This window comes from Meriones unguiculatus, chromosome 1, assembly GCF_030254825.1.
Source record: "Meriones unguiculatus strain TT.TT164.6M chromosome 1, Bangor_MerUng_6.1, whole genome shotgun sequence".
Lineage (NCBI taxonomy): Eukaryota > Metazoa > Chordata > Mammalia > Rodentia > Muridae > Meriones > Meriones unguiculatus.
In genome coordinates, this window is record NC_083349.1 from 82855560 (window position 1) to 82877569 (window position 22010).

The 22010-nt window shown below is 47.2% G+C and overlaps 1 protein-coding gene across 4 annotated transcripts in view; it reads right to left on the reverse strand.

The window, feature by feature from the left end:
* Matn2 (matrilin 2) overlaps window positions 1-22010 on the reverse strand; it is a 134805-nt gene that overhangs the window by 8556 nt on the left and 104239 nt on the right. For all 4 annotated transcript variants that reach the window (XM_060392962.1, XM_060392960.1, XM_060392957.1 and 1 more), the window contains 6 exons: window positions 19448-19570; window positions 15590-15712; window positions 15261-15383; window positions 4831-4953; window positions 2799-2921; window positions 843-965 (listed from right to left, as the gene is read on the reverse strand). In XM_060392962.1, coding sequence (XP_060248945.1) covers window positions 843-965; window positions 2799-2921; window positions 4831-4953; window positions 15261-15383; window positions 15590-15712; window positions 19448-19570 — 738 coding nt within the window. The remainder of the gene's footprint in view (window positions 1-842; window positions 966-2798; window positions 2922-4830; window positions 4954-15260; window positions 15384-15589; window positions 15713-19447; window positions 19571-22010) is intronic.

Consider the following 22010-nt stretch of genomic DNA (forward strand, 5'->3'; position numbering starts at 1 on the left):
TAGATGGTTGACAGTAAAAAGAAAAACTATAAAATACATAGGCAATTTAAATGCCAAGAGACTGTGTATATACGGCTGTGTAAGGGAATTATGCCAGTCCCAAATGAGTGAGCTCATTTCAAATAGTCTACAGTATGTTATTATAATAGTCTCTTTTATATACATCAAGTGGCTGTCTAATCTTTCAAAGTGAAGCACAATAATAAAGCAAGTAAAGACATACATGTGCAAAAATACATCTATGCCTGTCCAGCAGAAAATGCTGATGTGGGTGCTGTCACGTGTGTGTGTGGGGGGGAGTTGAGGGTTAGGTTCTCTCTCTTTTAAAAATTTTTATTTTGTTTTATGTGTATGAGTGTTCTGCCTGCATGTATATGTTTCAGATATCCTGGAGCTGGACCCACAGACAGCTGTGAGCTCCCGTATGGATGCTGGGAATTGAATCCAGGTCCTTTGAAAGAACAGCTAGTGCTCTTAACCATTGAGCTACCTCTCCAGTCCCATGGGTTCTTTTTCTTGAGTAAATGTTTGTCCTCCTTACTCAATCTATTGATTCATCATGGAAAGGAAATCAGAGAAGATGCAGGTGCCATGCATGTGGCTCTCCAGCAGGTGTCAGGGTACTGGAATAATGCATCAGCCGCTCCCTCTATACACCAGCCATTGCTGCTTACTATCAATCAACTGGCTGCTGCTGTTGTTGCTGCTGCTGCTGCTGCTGCTGCTGTGTATACATCTATGTTTATGGGAGAAGAAAGGCCAAGGGGTCTACTGCCTGCAAATGCTCCAAAAGGCAATTGCTCCAAAACCAAATGGAAGCAGAGCTGGTTCAGATCACTTACTCTTGCAGCGCCTTCCATCCTCAGCTAGAACAAACCCTTTTGAGCACCTGCACACATAGAAATCTCCATTGTTCACACAGATGTGCTCACAGCCATGGTGGGTTGATTTACAGATATCCTTCCCTGGGGAAAATGTGGGGAGGTAAACAACCCATTATTGTAGAAAAAAGCTAATGTGAACAGGCATGCCAGGAGAGATTAAGGAAGTCATCCATTTTAAAGAACACATCTTTGCTAAAATGGTAATCTTTGCAGTCCATGCTAGAGTAGGCCACGATCAAGGAGCAGTTCCTCTCAGAACTCCCTTGCACCTCCTGACTCAGATGGATTTGCCATTTGATTTTAGAATGGCTAGATAGGCTTTAGTTTCTGATTTTTTTTTAGTAGAGATCCCATATATCCCATGTTGGTTGTCTAATGAGCGTTTCTCATGGGTGAGGTAATTTGAACTTGAAATAGTTAATGACCCTTTAATCCTCACAACACCCTGGGCATAGCTAGAAAATAAATGAAGTAGTGGATGCCATGTGCCTGATTGAGTTGTACATGGCTGTTCAACCAGGCACACTTCCTCCCTAGTCTTCCCTTTCTAGCTGTGTGACAACCTTGCGCTTCTGCATACCCTTTAGAAGGAGAGGCCTTACATGAAATTGGAATCTGTAACTATGGATCCCTCTAGGAGGTGGAAAATTGTGGGATTTAATTCAGAGATTAAACTGCAAAGCAAGAAATAGTGTCTTGTACACAACTGTTGAATGTATCAACCAATAAATATGTTAACTAAATAGAACAAATGGCTCAGGCAGACACGTGGACAGGACTGAAGCATGATCTCCATGAAAGAAGCACTATAGTGTGAAGCTAGAGCCCAGACAGTGCAGAGGCTGGCAGTTTCAGGCCTCAGGCCACAGCAAGCACTCAGTAAAGCAGACTACCCTCTGTAGTGAGTGTGGGCCCCCTCCGGTCAGTTGGCCTTCAGAGGAGGCTGAGATTCCCAGAGGAAGACTCTTTAGCTATGACACCAGCTACTGGGTTTCCAGCCTGCCCTGCTGCCTCCTCACAGGCACCCACTATTCCATGAGCCAATTCCTTGAAGTCAATTTCTCGTTCTTTTTCTCCACACATGTACATATGCCTCCTCCACATAAACACCGTTATCTGTTTTTCTGGAATATCCTGACCTGAGTCTGTCTATGTGCACACATGCGTGTTTGTATATGTTTGTGGAGGTCAGAGGTCAATGTTGAGTGCTTCCTCAGTCACTATCTACTTTATTTTTTGAGACAAGGTCTCTTTCTGAACCTGCAGCTCAACTAAAGTGGCTGGCCAGCCAGTCTCCAGGATCCTCCCCCACTTGCCTGTCGCCCTGGTGGGGTAGGTGTGCTCTAGCACGCTTACTTTTACATGGATACTGGGATTAAACTCAGGCCCTCATGCTCACACAGCAAGTGCTCTACCAACTGAGGTCCCTTCTAACACACTTTCTAATAAAACTGTTCTAAGCAACCTGATCTAAAAAAGCAAATGATCAGTTTTCTTGTTTTGTTTTTGGTTTTCCCCTCTCCAAACCCCACAGAGCCTCCTTCCAGCCTACCCTTCCTTCACCTTACATATATGGTCTGTGAAGAAAAATCACTGAAATGATCTTTTTCAGTCCTGGCAGTCAGTTGCTACCAATGGTTCTTTTTTGCCCACCGACTTGCTAGGCACTACACTAGGCCCTGTGCATTCCCTCAACTGCCATGCCAGAACTAGGGGGAAACAGCCGCAAAGAGCCTGGCAGCTTAGGGCCACCTCTGAGAAATTCCTGAAGAACCCACAGTTAGCTGCCTTGATCCCGTGGAGACACTTTGAGAGCACCCAAGGTTGGAATCTGAGTTTGTGGCATGGTTACAAGTTCTACAGAGGAAGAGTGTGAGGATGAAGTGAAGATCTGTGCCCGCCGAGTCTACTTACTTCTGCAGCGCTTCCCATCTTCAGCCAGCCTGAATCCCTCCCGGCACTTGCAGGTGTACGACTCACCACTGCTTACACAGAGGTGCTCGCAGCCATGGTCCACAGCCTGGCAGACATCTTTCCCTGAGGAGAGTGCCGTGATTACAACCACTGCATGCACATAAAGTCTACATGGACTACCCTCCGGAAGACCCATCCATCTTGGCCTCTGGACTCAAGTGCCACTTGAGTAGGAAGGGAAAGCTGGCGATGAAGTTTGGTGGCTCTAGGTTGACCTACATCTTCAAACATTCTCACTGCCATGGCCATTACCACTCACCAGCACTGGCTTCAGTGCCTCAGGATGCAGTCCAGCCTAATGTCTGAGATGTGGCCTCTGGTACAAAGTGGTTATTGTAAGCTTACCCAGGAGAAAGCTTCAGTTTAAATCAGGTACACTGGAATCTAATCTTGCTTTTGTCCCTGGCATAACCTATGATTTAGGAAAATCATGTGGACTTGTAGCTATCCTGGTTGATAGTAATGGTTCCAGGAACTCATCTTTTCTTCAATGCTCTTTGGGAAGAGCTCTAAGAAGTCTGAGAAGAAGAGGACCCACAGGAGTGAGAACCATCTGCAGATTTTCACACCCCTCCGTGCTTGTTATGAAAGGGTTAGGCTAACTTTGTAACCTATATATCCTCTAAAGCCTATAGTTTTGAGTTTTAGGTCCAGGTTAAGCTAAAGCCTCTTAATACCTTTCCAGAGAGTGAAGGAATGTGACCCTATCTGTGAGGACAGATATAAAAAAAGGGCAAGCAAGCAATGACCTTCACTCAGCAAAAGAACGACCAGACCCTTATCCTTGAGATAGCGTTTCTTAGCAACAAACCTAGACTTCTTCTGAGTAGCTTTTGACCTCCAGCCAAGAGCCCGCAGCCCTAATCTTCAAGGATGAGCTAACCACCCCCACCTTCAATTGCAGCTGCATCCACACTTGGCAGGACTGGAGCACCTAAGCCTAACCAATTATCTTACTTTATAGCTTCCTCATCCAATCCTAAATTGCCAAAACTAAAACTTCAAATCTCCCACAATTTTTCTTTTAAAAACCTAAAGGCCTTTGTCTCCGTGTGCCACTCTTTGCTGACCAGCAAGGGTGACCCCGTTGTACAATGGTTAATAAACCTCTTGCTTTTGCAATGAGTCTTGGTCTGGGGGAGTTTCTGGAAAGGGCGCGATTGAACTCCTGAGCTGTGAGACCCCAGGTCTTACATTTACTGCTGTTACTGGGGCATTAGGGACCGAGCCCAGGGCCTTGGGTGTGCTTGGCAAGAGCTCTACCGCTAAGCTCCAGCCCCAGCCCCAGCCCCAGCCCAATTTTAGTATTTATTTATTTTTAATTTTTATTTATGTGTCTGTATATTGATATGTGCACATGAGTACAGTTGCTTGCAGAGGCCAGGAGAAGGTATCACATCCCCTGGAGCAGGAGTTACAGGAGCTGTAAGCTGCCTGATATAGGTGCTAGGAACTGAATCCATAGCTTCTGGAAGGGCAGCAAGTGGCCTCAATCACTAAGCCAGTCCCCCCGGTTTTATTTTTTTATTTTGAGACAGTGACTCACTAAGTTGTTGGGGATGGCCAACAGCCCAGGAAATCTGTGAATTTGCCATGCTCCTGCCTCAGCTTCTAAGTAGCAAGAAGTATAGGGCCTAGCTTAGTATGGTATTGTGGATGAGAAAGGGTCTCACTATGCAGGGCAGCCTAGAACTTGCCATGTAGACTAGACTAAACTTGAATCCAGAGATCCACCCCCTCTGCTGCCTGAGTAATGGAAGCAAAGCCTGTAACAGCACACCTAGCTTGACAGTTGAAGCTTTTAGTTACACATACTTACTTTGTTGTCACACAGCACCCTTTTCTGTTCCAGGATCCCATACAGGATACCACAGAACATTTGGTTGTGTGATGCTGGCTGTTGTAATTAGCTCACACCGAGGCTGACATGGATCTCAGGCATGTCCAGATGGGCTAGCCTGAGCAAACTTACTTCTGCAGGTCTTCCCATCATCTCGGAGGATGTATCCTTCAAAACACTGACACTTGAATGAGTCTTCACTGCTTACACATGAATGTTCACAACCATGGTCCCCCAAAGCACAAGAGTCCAGTTCTGATTGGAATTACAGAAATAGAAGGAAATTATTCATAGATTAATAACCTACTTGGTTCCTAAAAGACACATCTTAAGTTAAAAGTGTCTTTTCTCACACAGTTCATTTCAGAACAGAAAGTATCTACAAGCAAAAATTCTTAATGTAAACAAAGCACATACATAAAGCAAACATGGAGTGCCGCAGGAGAAGATGAACAGAAAAAGAGATGTAAAAGCTTCCTATGGGCCTCCATGTGCATGTAGAACACTTAGCCTATCCACACATTTGTTTAAAGGGAGCAAAGCTTTTTGTGGTTCTTTTGAGATAGGATATCCCTATGTAGCCCAGGCTGGATAATTAGCAAACTTGTTGTGAGTTCTTATAGTGGGTCAGCCATTGTGCTAGCCACTAAGGATGAAACAACCAGTAAAACAAACAAACAAAAAAACAAACCAAAAACGTTCTTTGCTTCTATGGGACTTTGCATTTGGCAGTGGGTGTCAGGAGTGTATGAAGGTGGGGGTCTGGAAGACTGCACCAGAGACAAGCATGACTTCTTGTTGGGGGGCAGTGTCTTGGAGAAAAAGAGGACAAGAGGGACAGAAGGCAGCTGCTGGGCTGGGGCTTGCGATCTTAATGGGGTCAGATAAGGAGCAGAGTGGAGGTGAGTGCTGGTGTCTGAGGAAGAGTGTCTGGACGAGAAAGATGAGCATCTGCAAGGTCAGATGCAAGTGCATGTTCATCATGTTGCAGGAAAGGCAAAGAGCCCAGCAGGGTGGGGATACACAGGACACGGCACGGGGGAATATAGGCAGGACATGTCTGAGGGAGAAGGCCTCAGGACTTTAGTAGAACCCCCAGTCTTGCTGCATTCTGAAAGCACAGACTGATGTGAGGTTAGGGAACGAACACAGGAAGTGGATCTAGCCTCCTGCAGTGATCCTGCTGGCCCACAACACAGTGGTGACCCTGTGGTCAGACTGGCTGCTTTGAAGGTAGAGCCTGTGAGGTTTGCTGGTGGACTAATGCTAGATCATAGATCCTCTAGCTGTCTTTCTCCCCTTTCAGGCCACACCTCCCTGAAGCCTGCTTGTTCTTTCTTTCCCTCTTTGCAGCTGTGAGCAAACCTACCCCCTACCCCTGATCCCTAGGCCATACATGGTATGGAGGCTGGCCACCTCCACTGACAACTTGTAAGAATCAGAATGTTCTTTGTTGTTTAGAATCCAGGGTTCTCTCCCATCAGCTTCTCCACTCTGGTGTGGCTGTGTCTGCTAATGCTCTCCATGTCATGGCCTGATCACAGCTGTCTGTGGTTATGAGGCTCTCTAATAAAGTCCAGCTAAAGGGTAATTTTGTGTCAACTCCTGTTCTGCCCAACAATTGAAATGAAGAGTCTTCCTTCAGACTGGATAGGACAGAGTCAAGGATGAGTCTTGAGGTCACTGGACTGAACTATTGAAAGACTGCATTGCTATGTACAGGGCTGGGTGGCTTCTGGGGACTAGGAAGTTTGTGTGCTTATGAAAACCAGGCTGACAGTTCAAAGCTTGAAACTGAGGACCAGGGGCAGTCACATTTTATGAGAACCATACACACCTGAAGGCTAAGCCATTTTCTTTAGAAAATGAACAGAATTTCAAAAGAAGGTGAGCATATGTCCCCTATTCAGACCCATCCCTGCCAGCTCCCTTTGTAAACTTTGTAAACCCTCAAGGCAGGAAAGTGTCAAGCCCTCTCCCCTCAGGAGCTCCAGCAGCCAGACCCCACCCCTTAAAAGTTATTTTCTTCGACTATAACTGTCATTTACAGTCCTGAGATGGGAGCTTGCCCAGACCCCACCCTACATGAAAAATTCCACCAATTCCCAAGCTCTCCCAAGCTCAGGACTTGAAATCTCACCAATCCTCACCCTGTAAATCTCACCCTGGAATGCTCTGCCCCCTAAGAAATCCTACTTAAACCCCACCTGTTCATTCTCTGCTGTCCTCTCCTAAGAAAGGCAGCCACCCTGGATTCATCCCTCCAATTCATCTCTTTTTATGAGATGTGTTGCCTGATGTGACTCTCTCTCATTGAAGAAGCCAAGGAGAGAAGAAGTGGAGTGGGGCTGAGGCTCTTAGCTCCTGAGCTCAGCTGGGGACACCCTTCCCTAGGAAGTTGAGCTGGTACACTGTAGCACTCAGGATATCCTCCCTCAGGGTTTCACTACCTCTGCTGAGGAGGCTTCCTCTTTGAGCTGTCTCAGGATATGATACCCTTCCACTGAAACTCTGTCCCACTTCAGAACTGTGTGGTCCCTGGGCTCCTGAGTCCCAGGATAACTTTCCACCTGAGCAGGAACACCAACAGCCTATGTGCAAAGATTATAATCAGAAAGAACTCATCTACTCTTTTTTGTTAAGCATTATTGTAGCATTTCTCAGTGAAGGAATGTCCTCAGAACTACCTTGTAGGCTACTTAAGGGAGCCAGTGTTATTCTCATTTACCAGCAAGAGAGACTAGAGTTGAGGGAAGTTAATTACAGCTCACCAAGATCACTTGCTAATAAGTGGAAGAACCAGATTAAAATCTTCCTTCCTTCCTTCCTTTCTCCCTCCCTCCCTCCCTCTCTCTCTAATGAAGCCCATGACTTCTTCCAACTATACAGCATTACCATCTGCTAAGATTTCAGACATGAAGGGAATTTTGCCTTTCTTTGTGTAGGAACACTGCCAGAATGTTTGAACAATGGGGAAAAGATATGAGATGGAATTTTAACTGCAGGGGAGATCCAAACAGAACTGGGTGCTTTGGATTGCTCTGAGTGTGACTTCCCTGCGCACATTCTGGACTCATTATTAATGCAGAACATTCCTTGTGGCTGGAGTAGTCCCTTGCATAGTTAAAAGTACTAAATGAAACATCGCATGGACAGTTGGCTGGCACGGAGCGGAGCATTTTCCTCCTTCACCATGAATTTATAAGAATACTCCATTTTCCAAGGCAATAAAATATCAAAAGCGTTCTCAGGCCAGTCTTGCCAAGCCCTAACCCAGAGTGAACCTTCCCAGCACACTGTTCTGCTGCTAGCTACAGTTCAAGCTTTCTTCTTGAAGACAGGGTCTTCCTCAATAGAGACACAGGCAACTAAGCCCCAGCTTCCCAAGTCAGAGTGGCCCAACCGCACATTTATCAGACAGCACTGCCTTTCTTTACCAGAGGGCAGGGCAGCCAGAGAGAAGCCCTGTGCCCATTGAGTCATGTCTGTGTCCTTGGCTATATGCCATGCCAGCAGCGCCCAGCCCAGCTCCTCAGTTTTCCGGAACTGTTTTTGTGTGCATCGTTTAAAGTAGGCGAAGACTTTTCAAGATTATCTTTTCCTCCACTACTCCCCACAGGGCATCTGATCCAGAGCAGAGTGGGTAACTGTGCGTCAATCACAGGAGGCTTCTGCAGATGACTGCCAAAGGCAAAATAGACAGCTTCCAAAGTCAAGCGTACTAAAGGGCATGCGTGGCTATGAAGGATGTCTGGCAGGATGTGCCTTTCGCTCCGCAGCTTCACCTTGGGACTCCCTTCCGCACATACTCTTGTATCATGTGCTTTCAAGTTACTGACTACATCACTGTTTGTAAGGGTGAGCAGAGTCAGCCACAGTGTCTAGAAACGGGACTGGCCAAATGCGAGGGAACAGTACACAGCTGTGAACAGAATGAGGACTTCCCTAAGCAACTGTGGCGGTTTGAATAAGAATGGCCCTCTGGAGCTGGGCTGCAGATGGTCAGGTGCTGCCTTGCAGGTGCTGAAAAGTGGTCCCAGCTGCTCTAGATGGGCAGCAAGTACCTTGAGGTTTTGAGCTCTTGCCAGTCCTCTGACAGGGTTTAAGTGCACTTTCTTATGATGGTAAGACAGGAAATCCTTAGTAAGATTGGCACACCTACCCTCCAGCCTCATCCACCCCACTTTTCCTGGCTTCATACAGCCCTTCCTCTCCCCGCTGTCTCCTCCTCTGAGCCCCTCCTTCCTTTTCCTCACTGCTCACTTCTCTACAAAGTGCGTTTCAGAGCCTCACCTTTGGGCAGTATCAACCTGTGTATGTTATTTATTTATTTATTTTTTTGGAGGGGGGAATCCATGTCCACTCCCTGTGTGGCTCCGTGTATATGAGCCTTGATAGCCAAGAGCCCATGGAGCTTACCTACCATTTTCTTCTAGCACCAGTACATTGCTGCCTAGCACATCATTGCCCAGGAAAGGCCTGTTGCGTAAAAGGAAACTTTTTTTTTTCAATTTCCTACTCTAAAACCAGAGGTAATTAAATTCACATCACGGGATCTGCATGGATGTTTCCAAAGAAAACTCTGGGTAGAGTACTAGCAGTCAGCTGGGAACCCCGCTCTTTCCTGCAGAATACACTTTTCATTTGTTCGTCACACTCTCTACTCTCTGCATGCAGGGAGTGTCTGAGTTCCAAGGGCCATATGCCTTAAGAGAAAGAATGCTAACTGTACACTGAGCTCACTTCCTGCCAGCAGCCTCTAGTGCTTCCTACCAACCCACTCTGGAAACCAGGTTGGCCTCAGCTTCTTGCAGGGCCAATGCTGCTCTGCTGCGGAAATGCACTTCAGCACCTCCTCTCAGCCACCATCTCTGGCTTGACAGCCTGGGGAAGTGGTGTGAGCCACGGTCAGGACTGTACTTGCTTAGAAGCTTACTATCTATAGATAGAGGCTAAAAAGGACCTTGGAAGTGTGCTGGCCCAATTCCTGCTTAGAGATGAGGAAACTGACTGTCAGCAAACAGAAGTGACTTTGTCAAAGTTCCTTAACTTGAAGATTTGACTTGTCTTAGCTGTCCTGACCCAGTAGGTGACAGATCTATCCCCTCTGGGTTTCCAGGTCATCCAAGCTCTGTGGAGTTAATCAGTCTGGTAAGGCTCTTGGAAGACAAACTAATAGTTGGGGCAAGGTAGGTTCCAGAGAGTTTCCCATCACTCTCTGTGACAGGTGCCACCTGCTCCTGTGGCTCCCTCTGGCACTGACCTTTCTTTGGCCAGAACAGATCATGGACTTGCACATGCTGCTGCCCACGTCAGGGAGGCTCTGGTGTTGCATCTATGGCTATCCCCCCTGACTGAGTCTCTGCCATCAGATTAGACATCTTTCTAAGACTTGGGACTCCCTGTTCCATGCTCTTGAGGCAGTTCTGTCCACATCCCAATGGCCACTACACAGACTGGTTGACACACCTTAAATATCTCTTCCAGTGAAACTTAACCACTGCTGTGGCAGAAATTGAATATGGCCCATCCCAGGAAACTGCAGCACCTGGCATAGCACAGGCAAACACGAGAGAATGAAGGCAAATGAGATTAGTGCTTAAGCAAATATTAAGACTCTCAGTTGCCCTGGGAAGGGGATGAGTCAGACTCAGTTACCAATCAAGAAATCTCAGGAAGCAGGGCAAAAAAACTCCCACTCAAAGAAATGCCTTTCTCTTTTCCATTCCCATAGGAGGAGGCAGGTCACACCTTTAATTAAAGCCTCATTGTGAATGGGGTCTGCCGCCTGTGGCCAAGATGGCTAGAGGGTTCACAGCATAGCTCAGGTTTGGGGTTTGTACACTGACAGACTATGCTTCCCACATCTAAGTGATATATCTGGTGAGTCATACATGTGGGTGGGAGTTGCAGGAATTGTAGTGTGTCCAGTGTACTTCTGCAACAGTGACAGACAGCAACCCTGCTCTGGTTCTGAATTCCATACATGATATAATTAAAACACATCTGACCCCAGGGTAGATGGCCATAGTGGTGGTGGTCAGCCAAGAAGGTGACATACCCAAGGACAACAGCTAGCATGTTGGTTTACAATGGGGACAGCTGACCCTCTGGTACCTCTGTAGAAGCCTTTTCTGAAACTGAGAAGCATCCAACTGAGATAATGCCCAGACCATCTGCTCATGTGTTGTGTACCGAGGACTGCCATGATGTTTGGAAATGAAGTTAATCACCTCCCTCATTCATGCTGATCACCAGACTGTGTCCCTCAATTCCTAATTCATAGACTAAGGTGATGGTACTTGGAGGTAGGTTTGGTTGTGGTTAAAAGGGTGGGGCCCAGATTCAGTGGAACTACTCTTCTTCTTCTTCTTCTTCTTCTTCTTCTTCTTCTTCTTCTTCTTCTTCTTCTTCTTCTTCTTCTTCCTCTTCTTCCTCTTCTTCCTCCTCCTCCTCTTCTTTCTTCTTTTCTTCTTTCTTTTTCCCTCTCCTTTCCTCCTTATCACCATCACCATCACCATCACCAGAAAGGGTATATGGTGTGATGGGGAGCTCATGTGTCATGGTGAAATCTGGAGGTCAGAGAACAACTTTCTGGAGTCAGCTCTCTCTTTCTGTTTTTATGTGCATTCTAGGGCTCAAACAGCTTACCAAGATTATATGGCAGGCTGAGTCATCTTGGCAGCCCAGGATTAGTGTTTTTATTTAAAAAGATACCAAAGATCTCATTCACTTACTCCCTGTCTCCATCTCTCCCCCGTCATGAGAGAACACAGCCGTTGGTGGAGGAAAGCCCTTACCAGAGTATTGGCATTCTGGCACCCTGCATTCAGACTTCCAGCCTCCAGTACCATAAAACACACATTTCTGTGATTAGGAAACAGTACATGGTCTGTGGTTTGTTTTTTTTTTTTTTTTTGTTTTTGTTTTTGTTTTTGTTTTTTTGTCATGGCTTCCAGAGCAAACTTAGACTCTTAGGGGGCAAGGGAGCTAGGACTTTGGGGCTGAAGATCAGCCTGTGGAGGCTGGGCTGAGAGTGTGGCCAGCTGGATCCCTGAGGCTCCTATACAGACAGTGCCCTCCACACTTGGAAAGAAGGGCTTCTGCTCACAGTGTGTGGGCTCCTGAGCTTGCTAACTTCTGGATAGGGTACTCTGCCCCGGAAGAGGGGGCAACGAAGAGCAGCCTAAAGCCGAGGAGTGGGACCCCAACAGCGGTGTCATGGGGTTTAAGGCCCACTACAATTCTCAAAACACAGAGTATATGTCTCTGTGTCACACAAGGACCCTGAGGGACAGGATAATCATTCCCAGTTTAAAGGTGAGCAGAAACACAGGGAGGACTAGCCTCCTTGCCTGTGTTAGAAAGAACGCTATGTGAATTTGGATCTTTGGATCCCAGATCCATACTCTTAATTTTCTGACCTGTTCCTTCTCACAGCTGTGCACAGGGGACAGGAGGAGGAGCTTAATACCCAGTGGTTAGGGAGAAGGAAGTTTCCATGGGGCTGGTGCAATGATAGGCTGGGTTTCTGTATGCAGGGCAGGAGGGTTAGGGAAAGGAGGCTGTCCTCAGTGGAGAGAGAATGGTATTTGTTCAGGAACTACTTTAGCTGAAGCACAGGAAATTTTGAGGAAGACCCAGGAAAGTCACCAGTGGAAGAGAGGGCTTTCACTGCCAAATCAAGGATTGTCATTGGATTTTTTTTTTCTGGGAGGCAGTAGGGAACCATTAAATGTGGCTGTGCTTGGAGTGCAGCCTGCATCGGGATCACAGAGTCAAAGGATAGCTAGCTGGTCTCTGCTTATTCACTACCCCATTCAGTTTACTTTGATAGGCTGGGCCCTGGGAATCCTAACTCCAGGTGAGATCTGGCTTTGGGCCTCTGAGGCCCGGGAACTTGAAGACAGTGGGCTGTGCACTGCATGCAGATTGTGCCTCTGAGGCCCAGGAACTTGAGGACAGTGGGCTGTGCACTGCGTGCAGATTTGGCCTCTGAGGCCCGGGAACTTGAGGACAGTGGGCTGTGCACTGCGTGCAGATTTGGCCTCTGAGGCCCGGGAACTTGAAGACAGTGGGCTGTGCACTGCGTGCAGATTGGGCCTCTGAGGTCCGGGAACTTGAAGACAGTGGGCTGAGGCCCGGGAACTTGAAGACAGTGTGCTGAGGCCCGGGAACTTGAAGACAGTGGGCTGAGGCCCGGGAACTTGAAGACAGTGGGCTGTGCACTGCGTGCAGACTGGGCCTATGGAGCCATGCTTGGCACATGCTGCATTTAAGGGAAACTTCTAGAGAGGAAAAAAGGCCCCTGAGCTGCAGCTGGACAAAGAGACCTCTTCATTTCCCTCCCCAGACCACTCCCAAACTATACAGCTAGGAGCTGGCATCAGCAGACTGAGAGGAAGAGAGGACGGGCTTCATGCCAATTGGTACCCAGAGTCCCACAAACTTGGACTTTGGCTCCACACTTCAGGCAACTTCCAGAAGGAGTGAAGGGCTCTGCAGATCACCTGTTAAGGCTCTAAAGAAAAGCTGAGGAACCCCTTATCAGTTGAGCAAGGTTAGAGAGACTCCAGCTTACTCCCACTCCCAGTCCACCAGAAGTTACTAAAAAGGTACAGCCATGTTATCTGGCTCTGTGTCATCTGGCATGGGGCAGGGGAACACTCATCCCAACCCCCATTAGCTGTGACCACAGCAAAAACCTCAGTTACGATTGCAGGATGGAGCAGCTGGACTGAATCATTGCATAGCAGACAGAAAGTCTTCAATTAGGGCAACAGCTCTGGGGGAAATGTGTTTGTCCTGCATTGTTCTGAGGTAAATTCTACTGGATTACCTCATATGTTCTTAGACCCACCCCACCAGACATAAAGGTCATTTGCAGTTGCATTGTTGGCGTTCACTCAGATGACAACATCATGCCTTCAGTTACAAGCACACATTAAATAAGAAAACAGGCAATGGTCAAGGGTGGTGAAGACAAAATTGGTTAGGCGAAGGGCAGGAGAATGAAAGAAGGTATGCATGTGTGCCAGACTCTGTGAGGAGATTTTAGAAGTCCTGCAGTCATCTCACACTCACTCTCAATTATCAGAGTAAAGAGAACAAGGAAGGGGCATGAACAATCTAAGATGATGGAGAATTACACCCACAATCCCCTCAAATCAGGCTCTGCCAGGCAGGCAAGTATAGATGATGTTTAACTTCCCCACCATTTTCCACACAGCCAGTGCCCAGGCCATGCTAGAATTGGCTGCAGCATCAGTCTGCAAGGCAGTTGGGCAGGGATCCACAAGCAAGCTGCAGCATGAACAATCTATTTGCCAAGATCCAAGAACCCATCCCAAACAGAAGATATTTTCTCATAAGAGGCCCAGTTATCACTGTGCAGCTAGCTGTGCAGGCGGCTCTCTCTGCCCAGGTGAAGAGATGACACAAAAAGGAGGGTGCGTTAGTGTGTTTTACCTATGGCTGTATCGGTGGCCACAGAACTTGGTCCTATAACCAGAAAGACTAACGGGGAGAGTGGAGTATGCTCTTTGCTTCTATTTTGACCCTTTCTCTCAACCTGTTCTTGGGCCTTATCTTGGTTTACTTGGAAACAGGAACATGGGGCAGAAAGCACAACGTTCTTGAGTGGAAGAGATGAGGGAGCCTGGAATCTTCTTCTTCATCATTTGGTTGCTGTTTGTTTAAATGGAGAAGGGAGTCAAAGCCAGCTGCAAGGAAACATATACCCAGAAAGTATCACTGCCAGCCTGGCCTTGTGCTGAGGTGACAGGGCCCAGGGAAGGCAAAGAATTTCTCAGACATCTCCTTTCCAGAACTAACTGGAATCTCAGAGGGTAAGCCCTACCTAGGAGAGGGCCATCCTGGACTCTGCCCCGAGTCTGAGCTGCAGCTGTTCCATCTGTCCCTGGAGTGTCACAGCATACACTTAGCCTAGTGCTTAGTGGCTGGCATGCAGCCAGTTGGCAGTCAGCAAGTCCCTGTACTGTGGGTCACAGGTGTGACTGGAGTGCGGCTGAGTGTCTCAGTCTGTCTTCTGGTGTTCTGGCACAACACATGGATAGAACAGTGAGGAAGAGTAGAAGCTTAAGAAGTTAGGACTTCTGCATCATCTCATGGTGGGAAAGCACAGAGGTGAGGAATTATGTACAAAAGAGATGGGGACAGAGGGACTGAGCTCACTTTACAATTATCCATTCTCTGTAACTAGCCTGCTCCTCTGAGGAAGGCATTAATTCTTCCAAACAACATAATTACCTTGGAAAACTTCCATGTCCAAAACGTGTCACAATGGCAACCAAATTTGAACATAAGTATTAATAAACCACAACTCAAAACACAGCAGCATGCCAAGAATGAGGGCCTGTTTCCTAATGGTGGTGAGGCAGGGTGTAGAGATAGCAAAGCCATTTCCAGGAGCATGGGAAGGAAGTTTGGGGCAGAGGCCCCAGTGGCTTTGTGATGTAGGCACACACATCACCAGGGCCCTCGGGCACCCACAGGACTCATGCTAAGCCTTCTCCCAGCATCTCAAATGTGAGGAGACTCACTTGCACAGGTCTTCCCGTCACTGCGTAGCATGTGACCCTCAGGACATTGACAGGCAAAGGATCTGTCTGTGTTGATACAGGAGTATTCACAACCATGGTCACTCAGCAAGCAGTAATCCGCCCCTGTAAGACCAAAGCCATGTAAGGTCCCTGGGTCTCTGTCAGCTTCTGGTCTGTGATGGGAATCAAGTAACTTTTCAATTTGCCATCACTAAAAGCATGTGGTCCCCTAAGTCTCCCTGGAGGAGACATGCTCGTCTCTGTACTATCTACACATTTCACTCCCACTTCAAACCCTCCTGGAGTAGAGAGGTGAAAGGGGGGCTCACTGGAGCAGGTCTTCAGGTCGTCATTGATGAGAAAGCCTTCTGAGCACTGGCAGACAAAGGACTCCTCCGTGTTCAGGCACAGTTGCTCACAGCCATGGTCCTGCTGTGCACAGTGGTCCACCCCTGCATTGGTCACAAAATAGAAAAACATAACGGGATGGAGGTGCCAATGCTCCATTGACCAAGGGACTGCTAAGCAAAGCCTTCCTGGCAGCAACTGCAGCCACAGGGGATGTGCCACTCTACCTCGTGCTACAGGGCTTGCTGGGAAATCAGCCTTGCTCCATGTCATAGCCAGGCTCAGTGGACTTGACATAAGCCTAGAGTCACTTGGAAGAGGGGATCTCAACTGAGGAATTGCCTCCATCAAACTGGCCTGCTGGCATGTATGGCATGATCTTGATGTTAACTGATGTGGGAAGGCTCTGTTGCCCCTGGGAAGGTGACTCTGAGTGGGATAAGAAAGAAACTGAATGTGAACTTGGATGCAGGCCAGAAGAGAGCATTGCTCTGGGGCTTCTATCTCAGTCCTAAATGGTTACCTGGAAGTGTAAACTGAAACAAGCCTCCTCCCCAAGCTGCTCTTGGTCATGGAGTTTATCACAGCAGCAGAGAAGCAAACTGCATCAGGGCCAATTCCCATGTCCTTGCTGTGGATGCTGGACAGGCTCAGCCTCTCTGTGCTGTCACCCTTTGACCTGGCCATCCCTTTCTCTCAGTGTGATCACATACGGGGTTACACAGGCACGGGTGTGAGCATGCTTGTGGAGGCCAGAGGACAACGTTGTCATCCTTGGAAGGAGAGTGTAGTCTACTCCCTTCACTGGCTTGCACCCCAACAATTAGGCTGGACTGGCTGGCTGACGGGCTATTCTGTTTCCACCTGCCCTGAGCTAACACGACAAGTCCCTTCCACCACACCTGGCATTTTACCTGGGTTCTGGATGTTGAACTCAGACCCCTAGCTTGCAAAGCAAACATTTTACTGACTGAGTTATGTCCCCCATAACCTGGTGGTCACTTTCTGGTAGTAATGTAATGAAAGTTAGAGGAGACAGTACATCTAGCACCCTCCAAACAGTGGCTGGTATACATTAAGGGGTTAATGAATGGCTCTTATTAAGTAGTGGCTTAGAGAAAATTACTGTATAATTCATTTCTATTTGAAAATTAAAAAGTGAATTTAAAAAAAGTTTCTTAATCAGGACATCCAGAATCAGAAAATAAAACCTCAGCTGCCCATGTGGCCCCTTCTGGCACCCAAACACCACACAACTGGCTCTTGGGCAGGGAGAGCTGAAGGCCAGGGAACACAGCTGTAGTGGACAGCTCCCCCAGAGAGCGCCATGGGCCGTCTCCCAGGTTTACCGAATGGAGAAAGTGCATCCCCCATCGGCTGGACACACAGTGAAGACTTGATGACAGCTCACGGAAGTAAGCCTTTTCACTCTACGTGGCCGAGGACAAGTGCCTTCTGGAACAGTCCACTGATAGCCGAACCTACTGGAAATACTTGCAGGGTCTTGGGAGCCGCATGCCCATGCTCGCTTCTCAATCTTGCCATTTACCAGGCAGAATTGTTGGGAGACACACGAGAGCTAGTGTGCTGAATGTGCTCACAACTGGGCCTGCTCAGAGTGAGTACCATGGAAGAGCTCCCTGTCATCATGCCTGGATTCTCTAAGAACCCCTGGGGACTTCTGGACAGAAACAGCTTGGTTTATACTTTCTAAAAGTTGACAAATCTTACAAACAGAGACCCCTATCTCTCCTGGGCTCAGGCCTGATCTCTTTGAGACTCTACAAGGCATGCTAGGAGAGTCAGGGAGACCAGGATTCCTTGATGACTAAGGTAGAGACTCAGTGAGTCGCAGATTCTTGCCAGGGCCAGCAGCAAGCCAACCCCACACCTGCTGGGAAGGCAGGACTTGGCAGCTTCATCATTCAAGCATCTTGAACAAAAATTTCCTCCTGCTCCTCATCAGCTCAGGACAGAGACGGCCAGAGGGGAAATACACAGCACAGTACTGACTTTTGCATCAACTTTCTCATTCAAAAGCCTTGGCTTCTGGGATCATGATTAGAAAGCCAAGTCAAGGCACTTTGTTACTTCTGAAGATGGAGGAGAATGAGGTTCCACCAGGTTGGCTCTGTATCTCATACATAAGCTGTGAAACTTCCTCTCCTGGAATTCGAGGGTCCAAATGTTCAGCTTGCATAGTTCTCACATCTACTTCTGTGTGCAGAGCTGACAGATGCATAGCATACTGGGTACAAGGCTACAGAAAGGGGCTCTTCTATGTAGGACAGTGCCACTATCCCCAGGTTTTAGCATGTCAGGACCCTATGATCCATCATATTCTCACCCTGCTGGCTTGGGCCTGTAGAGACTGTACCGCAAAAAAAAAAAAAAAAAAAAGCTGGCAAGACCTGAAAATTCTTATGTATTTATGTCACCAAGCATTGTTGTGGCTCTGATACAAGGAAATTAAGGAAAGGATTAACAAAAGTCCCATGTTGCCCCGTTCTACACTCACAGCAGCCTGGATAGTCCAAAGTTTTCTAAGATCCATCCTTCTGGCCTCTGGTCCCAAGCTGGTACCAGACATTAGCCACTCTCACAGGCTCAGTGATCTGGACTTTGATCTTTAATCTTTAGGATTGTGTTTGCCACAAACCAGGCCCCAGGCCAAGAGATTGAAATAGTCTCAATTATTCCCCACAGTCACCTAGGGAATCAACGCTATTAACATCCTTGCTTTCAAAAATAGACAGGCAATCAAAGCTTGGAGAAAAACCTGTCCAAGCCACACAGGTAGAATGTGACAGAGCTTAGATTTGAATTTGGGCCTATCTGACTTAGCGAATGTTTTTTGTTTGTTTATTTTATTTTATTTTATTTTTGAAACAGGGTTTCTCTGTGTAGCCTTGGCTATCCTGGAACTCACTCTGTAGTTCAAGCTGGCCTTGAACTCAGAAATCGGCCTTTAATCCTCTGAAGTGCTGGGATTAAAGGCAGGGGCAACTACCACCTGCCTGTGTAGATGCTTTTAATAGCAAAGAATAACAGCAGCTAACAGTCAGTTCTCTAATCAGTCTATATATATTCCCTTTCTCCCTGCCTCCCTCCCTCCCTGCCTCCCTCTCTGCCTGCCTCCCTCCCTTCCCTCCCTGCTTGCCTCCTTCCCTCCCAGCTTTATTGAGTGCTGGGGATCTAATGCATGACTTTGTGCTTGCAAGGTTAAGCAAGCACTTTACTTAGGACTGAGCTATACCCTCAACCCTACACATTTATTTATTTATTTATCCTCACCCCCCATTTTGTTCTCTTCCAGTTTTTTGAGATGGTGTCTTGCTGTAGAGCCTAAGGAAATTAAGTTGGTCTTGAAGTCACCAGCCTTCTGCCTCGGTTTCCTGAGTTCTGAGATTGTGTGTATCACTGTACTCAGCACATACTACCTCTCCTTAATTTTTTTCGATTTATTTATTTTATGTGTATTAGAATTTTGTCTGTCTGTCTGTCTGTACGTACTTATGTATGTATGTGTAGTACATGTCCTGGTGCTCATGGAGATCAGAAGTGGGTGTTGACTCCCCTGGAACTGGAGTTACAAACAGCTGTGAGCCACTATGTGGTGCTAGGGACAGAATCTGGATCTTCTACAAGAACAGCAAGTGCTCCTAACCACTGAGGCATCTCTCTAGCTCCCATATGGATTATTTTAATCATCACACCCAACCTTTGAGGTGGGTAGTATAACAGTGCCATTTGATGGTTTATAAAATGCAGGAACTTCAGAAGCTCTGGAAAGGCATGGATCCACTCCATCAGCACCCATACCCTTGGGGCACACTCACGGCTGCAGGTCTTGCCATTGGGGTCCAGAGTGTAGCCCCGACGGCAGCGGCAGTAGTGGCCCTCCTCTGTGTTGACACACTCGTGCTCACAGCCTGGTTTGTTCAGTGCACAGTAGTTGATCCCTGAGGAGAAAGTGAAGACCCTCCCTCAGACTCTGTGAGGCTATTAGGCTGGGCTCCAGGGTTCCCAAAGCCACTATGGAGAGAGCTGGTGGGTGGACACTGCTTGCTGAGGCAAGCAGGGAATTCATTCAGTCACTTACCAACCAAGGGCCAGGCCCTAAGTTAGATCTGTAGATACAAATATGAGCACCGCTGAGGTCCTGCCTACAAGCAATGCTGAGGCCCCGCCTATAAGGGGTTTGCGCTCTGGAGACACAGCAGAAAGGAATTAGGAACCTTAGACAGACACCTAAGATGTAACTGAGTGCCAGGAAGTGCGGTGAGGTTTAGGCCTCCTATGCGCTCCACTGCTAGTTAACCATAAACCAAGGAGCAGCAGACAGCAGGCAGGTATGGAGGCAACTTCATCTGGGAGGGTCTGGCATGCCAAAAGTCACATGTCAGAGCTGTCCCATAAAAATGTCCTTTATGCACCCCAGCTCATAAAGAGCTGGAGGCTGACTACGAAGGTCAGGCTGAAGACATCAAGTCAGGATGACAAAGGAATGATCTGAAGAAGAAATTCCAGAAAAACTAGAAAGGGTTGAAACAGAGAGTCCAAACTCTTCATTAAGGAAATCCAGGTCCAGAAAAGTTGAAGTAGCCAGTCCAAAGTAATACAGCTGTGAATGGCAGCGCACAGACTGGACCGAATGACTTTTAGCTCAGGCCAATTGGGGAACTCACAGTGGCTTTTTTTTTTTCTTTTTGTTTTTTGAGGCAGAGTTTCTCTGTGCTACAGCCCTGGCTATTCTGGAACTCCCTTTGTAGACCAGGCTGGCCTCAAATTCACAGTTTGCCTCTGCCTCTGACTCCTGAGTGCTGGGATTAAAGGTGTGTGCCACCATGCCCAGCCACAGTGGCTTTTAAGGATGTTATTTCAGCTCTGATGAGCCCCTACCTGAGTACCAGAATCCACAGTCTCAGAGCCTGGGTCACACTTGTAATTGCTCAGCTTCAGAGCCTGCTGAGGTCCCAGGCTTTGCATCACCACCTTCATGATAATATCTGAAATCACTGATGGCACTCTCCAGAAGGAGACAAGAAAGAAGACTGAGTTCTGGCGAAGAGTCTTTCCTTCAGTATGAAACTGCCTTCAGCTACTTTTCTTAGTTTAATTGGATAATATTGAATTCTTTTGAAACAGATTTTTAAATTAGATTTGAAAATAGCCACCAGCCTCCTGTTACATGTAACTGGCCCAGTGTCTCTAAGGCCCACATCATTTAAGAGATCTTAGACTCCTAGTTTCAAATCTCAGATTTTAAGCCAATTACTTTCCTTCCCTCTGCCAAGCACTCCCTTCCACTCCCAGTTGCCAAAACACAGGACTGAGTGTAATCATTGAGCTAGGGCAGCTCTGACAGCCTGACCTCAGATGTCCAGGCTGGGGCCCACAGCAAAGACAACTGAAAATGTACTGAGGAGGAGGAGGATGAGAGATGGGCCAATAAAGACACAAGCTTCTAGGAAAAAGTCTGCTTTTCTTGGATAAAGAGCAGGGCATCCGGCTGCACAGGAAATGAAGCTGTCACCATCGATATACATGGTTGGGTGTTAGGAACTCTGGCAGGAGCCACAGCCTACCAAGGCAGCCATCTTTGGGCTGATTTGGGGTCCTAAAGTGATTCTCAGCCTCTGTTCACTCCTCTCCCTTTGAAGATATGTGTAATATCTGCCTTAGAGGCTTCTCTAAGAGCCTCTCAAGCAGGGTGTGGAGGGAGCGGCATAGGTCAAGAAAATCTCAGAAAACTGAAAGGAGACGCAGATTCTCAAGCAAAGTCTCCATCACTGTCTACAGGCCTGACTTGTTTCTTTTTTCTGCTCCATTAGTAATACAGGAATCATGATACCATAATGCCTGTCTGTATCAAACCAGATGGAGTTATCTCCCTAAGAACCCTTATCCACTAATGTGAATCCACATGCAGTTGATTTCCCATGATGCAGTCAGCCCCTCAGACATTTGTTCCTAGAAAAAAATGTCAGCCACATAGAGGGAGGAGGCTAGTGATGAAGCTGGCCCTCCAACATCTGTGGTCTAACGGAAATATTCCATCTAATTGTCTTCACATTTTGAATGCCGTTCATTCAGGTTCTCATTTAATGTTGATTCAAGGGCTTGTATCCAAGCTTGGCAGTAAGAATTAGGTTTTGTGTTTTTTTGTTGTTGTTTTTGTTTTTGTTTTGTTTGTTTGTTTGTTTTTGAGACAGGGTTTCTCTGTGTTACCTTTGCTGTCCTGTACTTACTTTGTAGACCAGGCTGGCCTCGAACTCACAGAGATCTTCCTGCCTCTTCTAGCACTTCCTAAGTGCTGGGATTAAAGGACTAATTCTATTGCATCCGGCTGGAATTATCTTTTGTAAGAGAGGCTCAGATTCAAAATATGGGCTCTGTAAC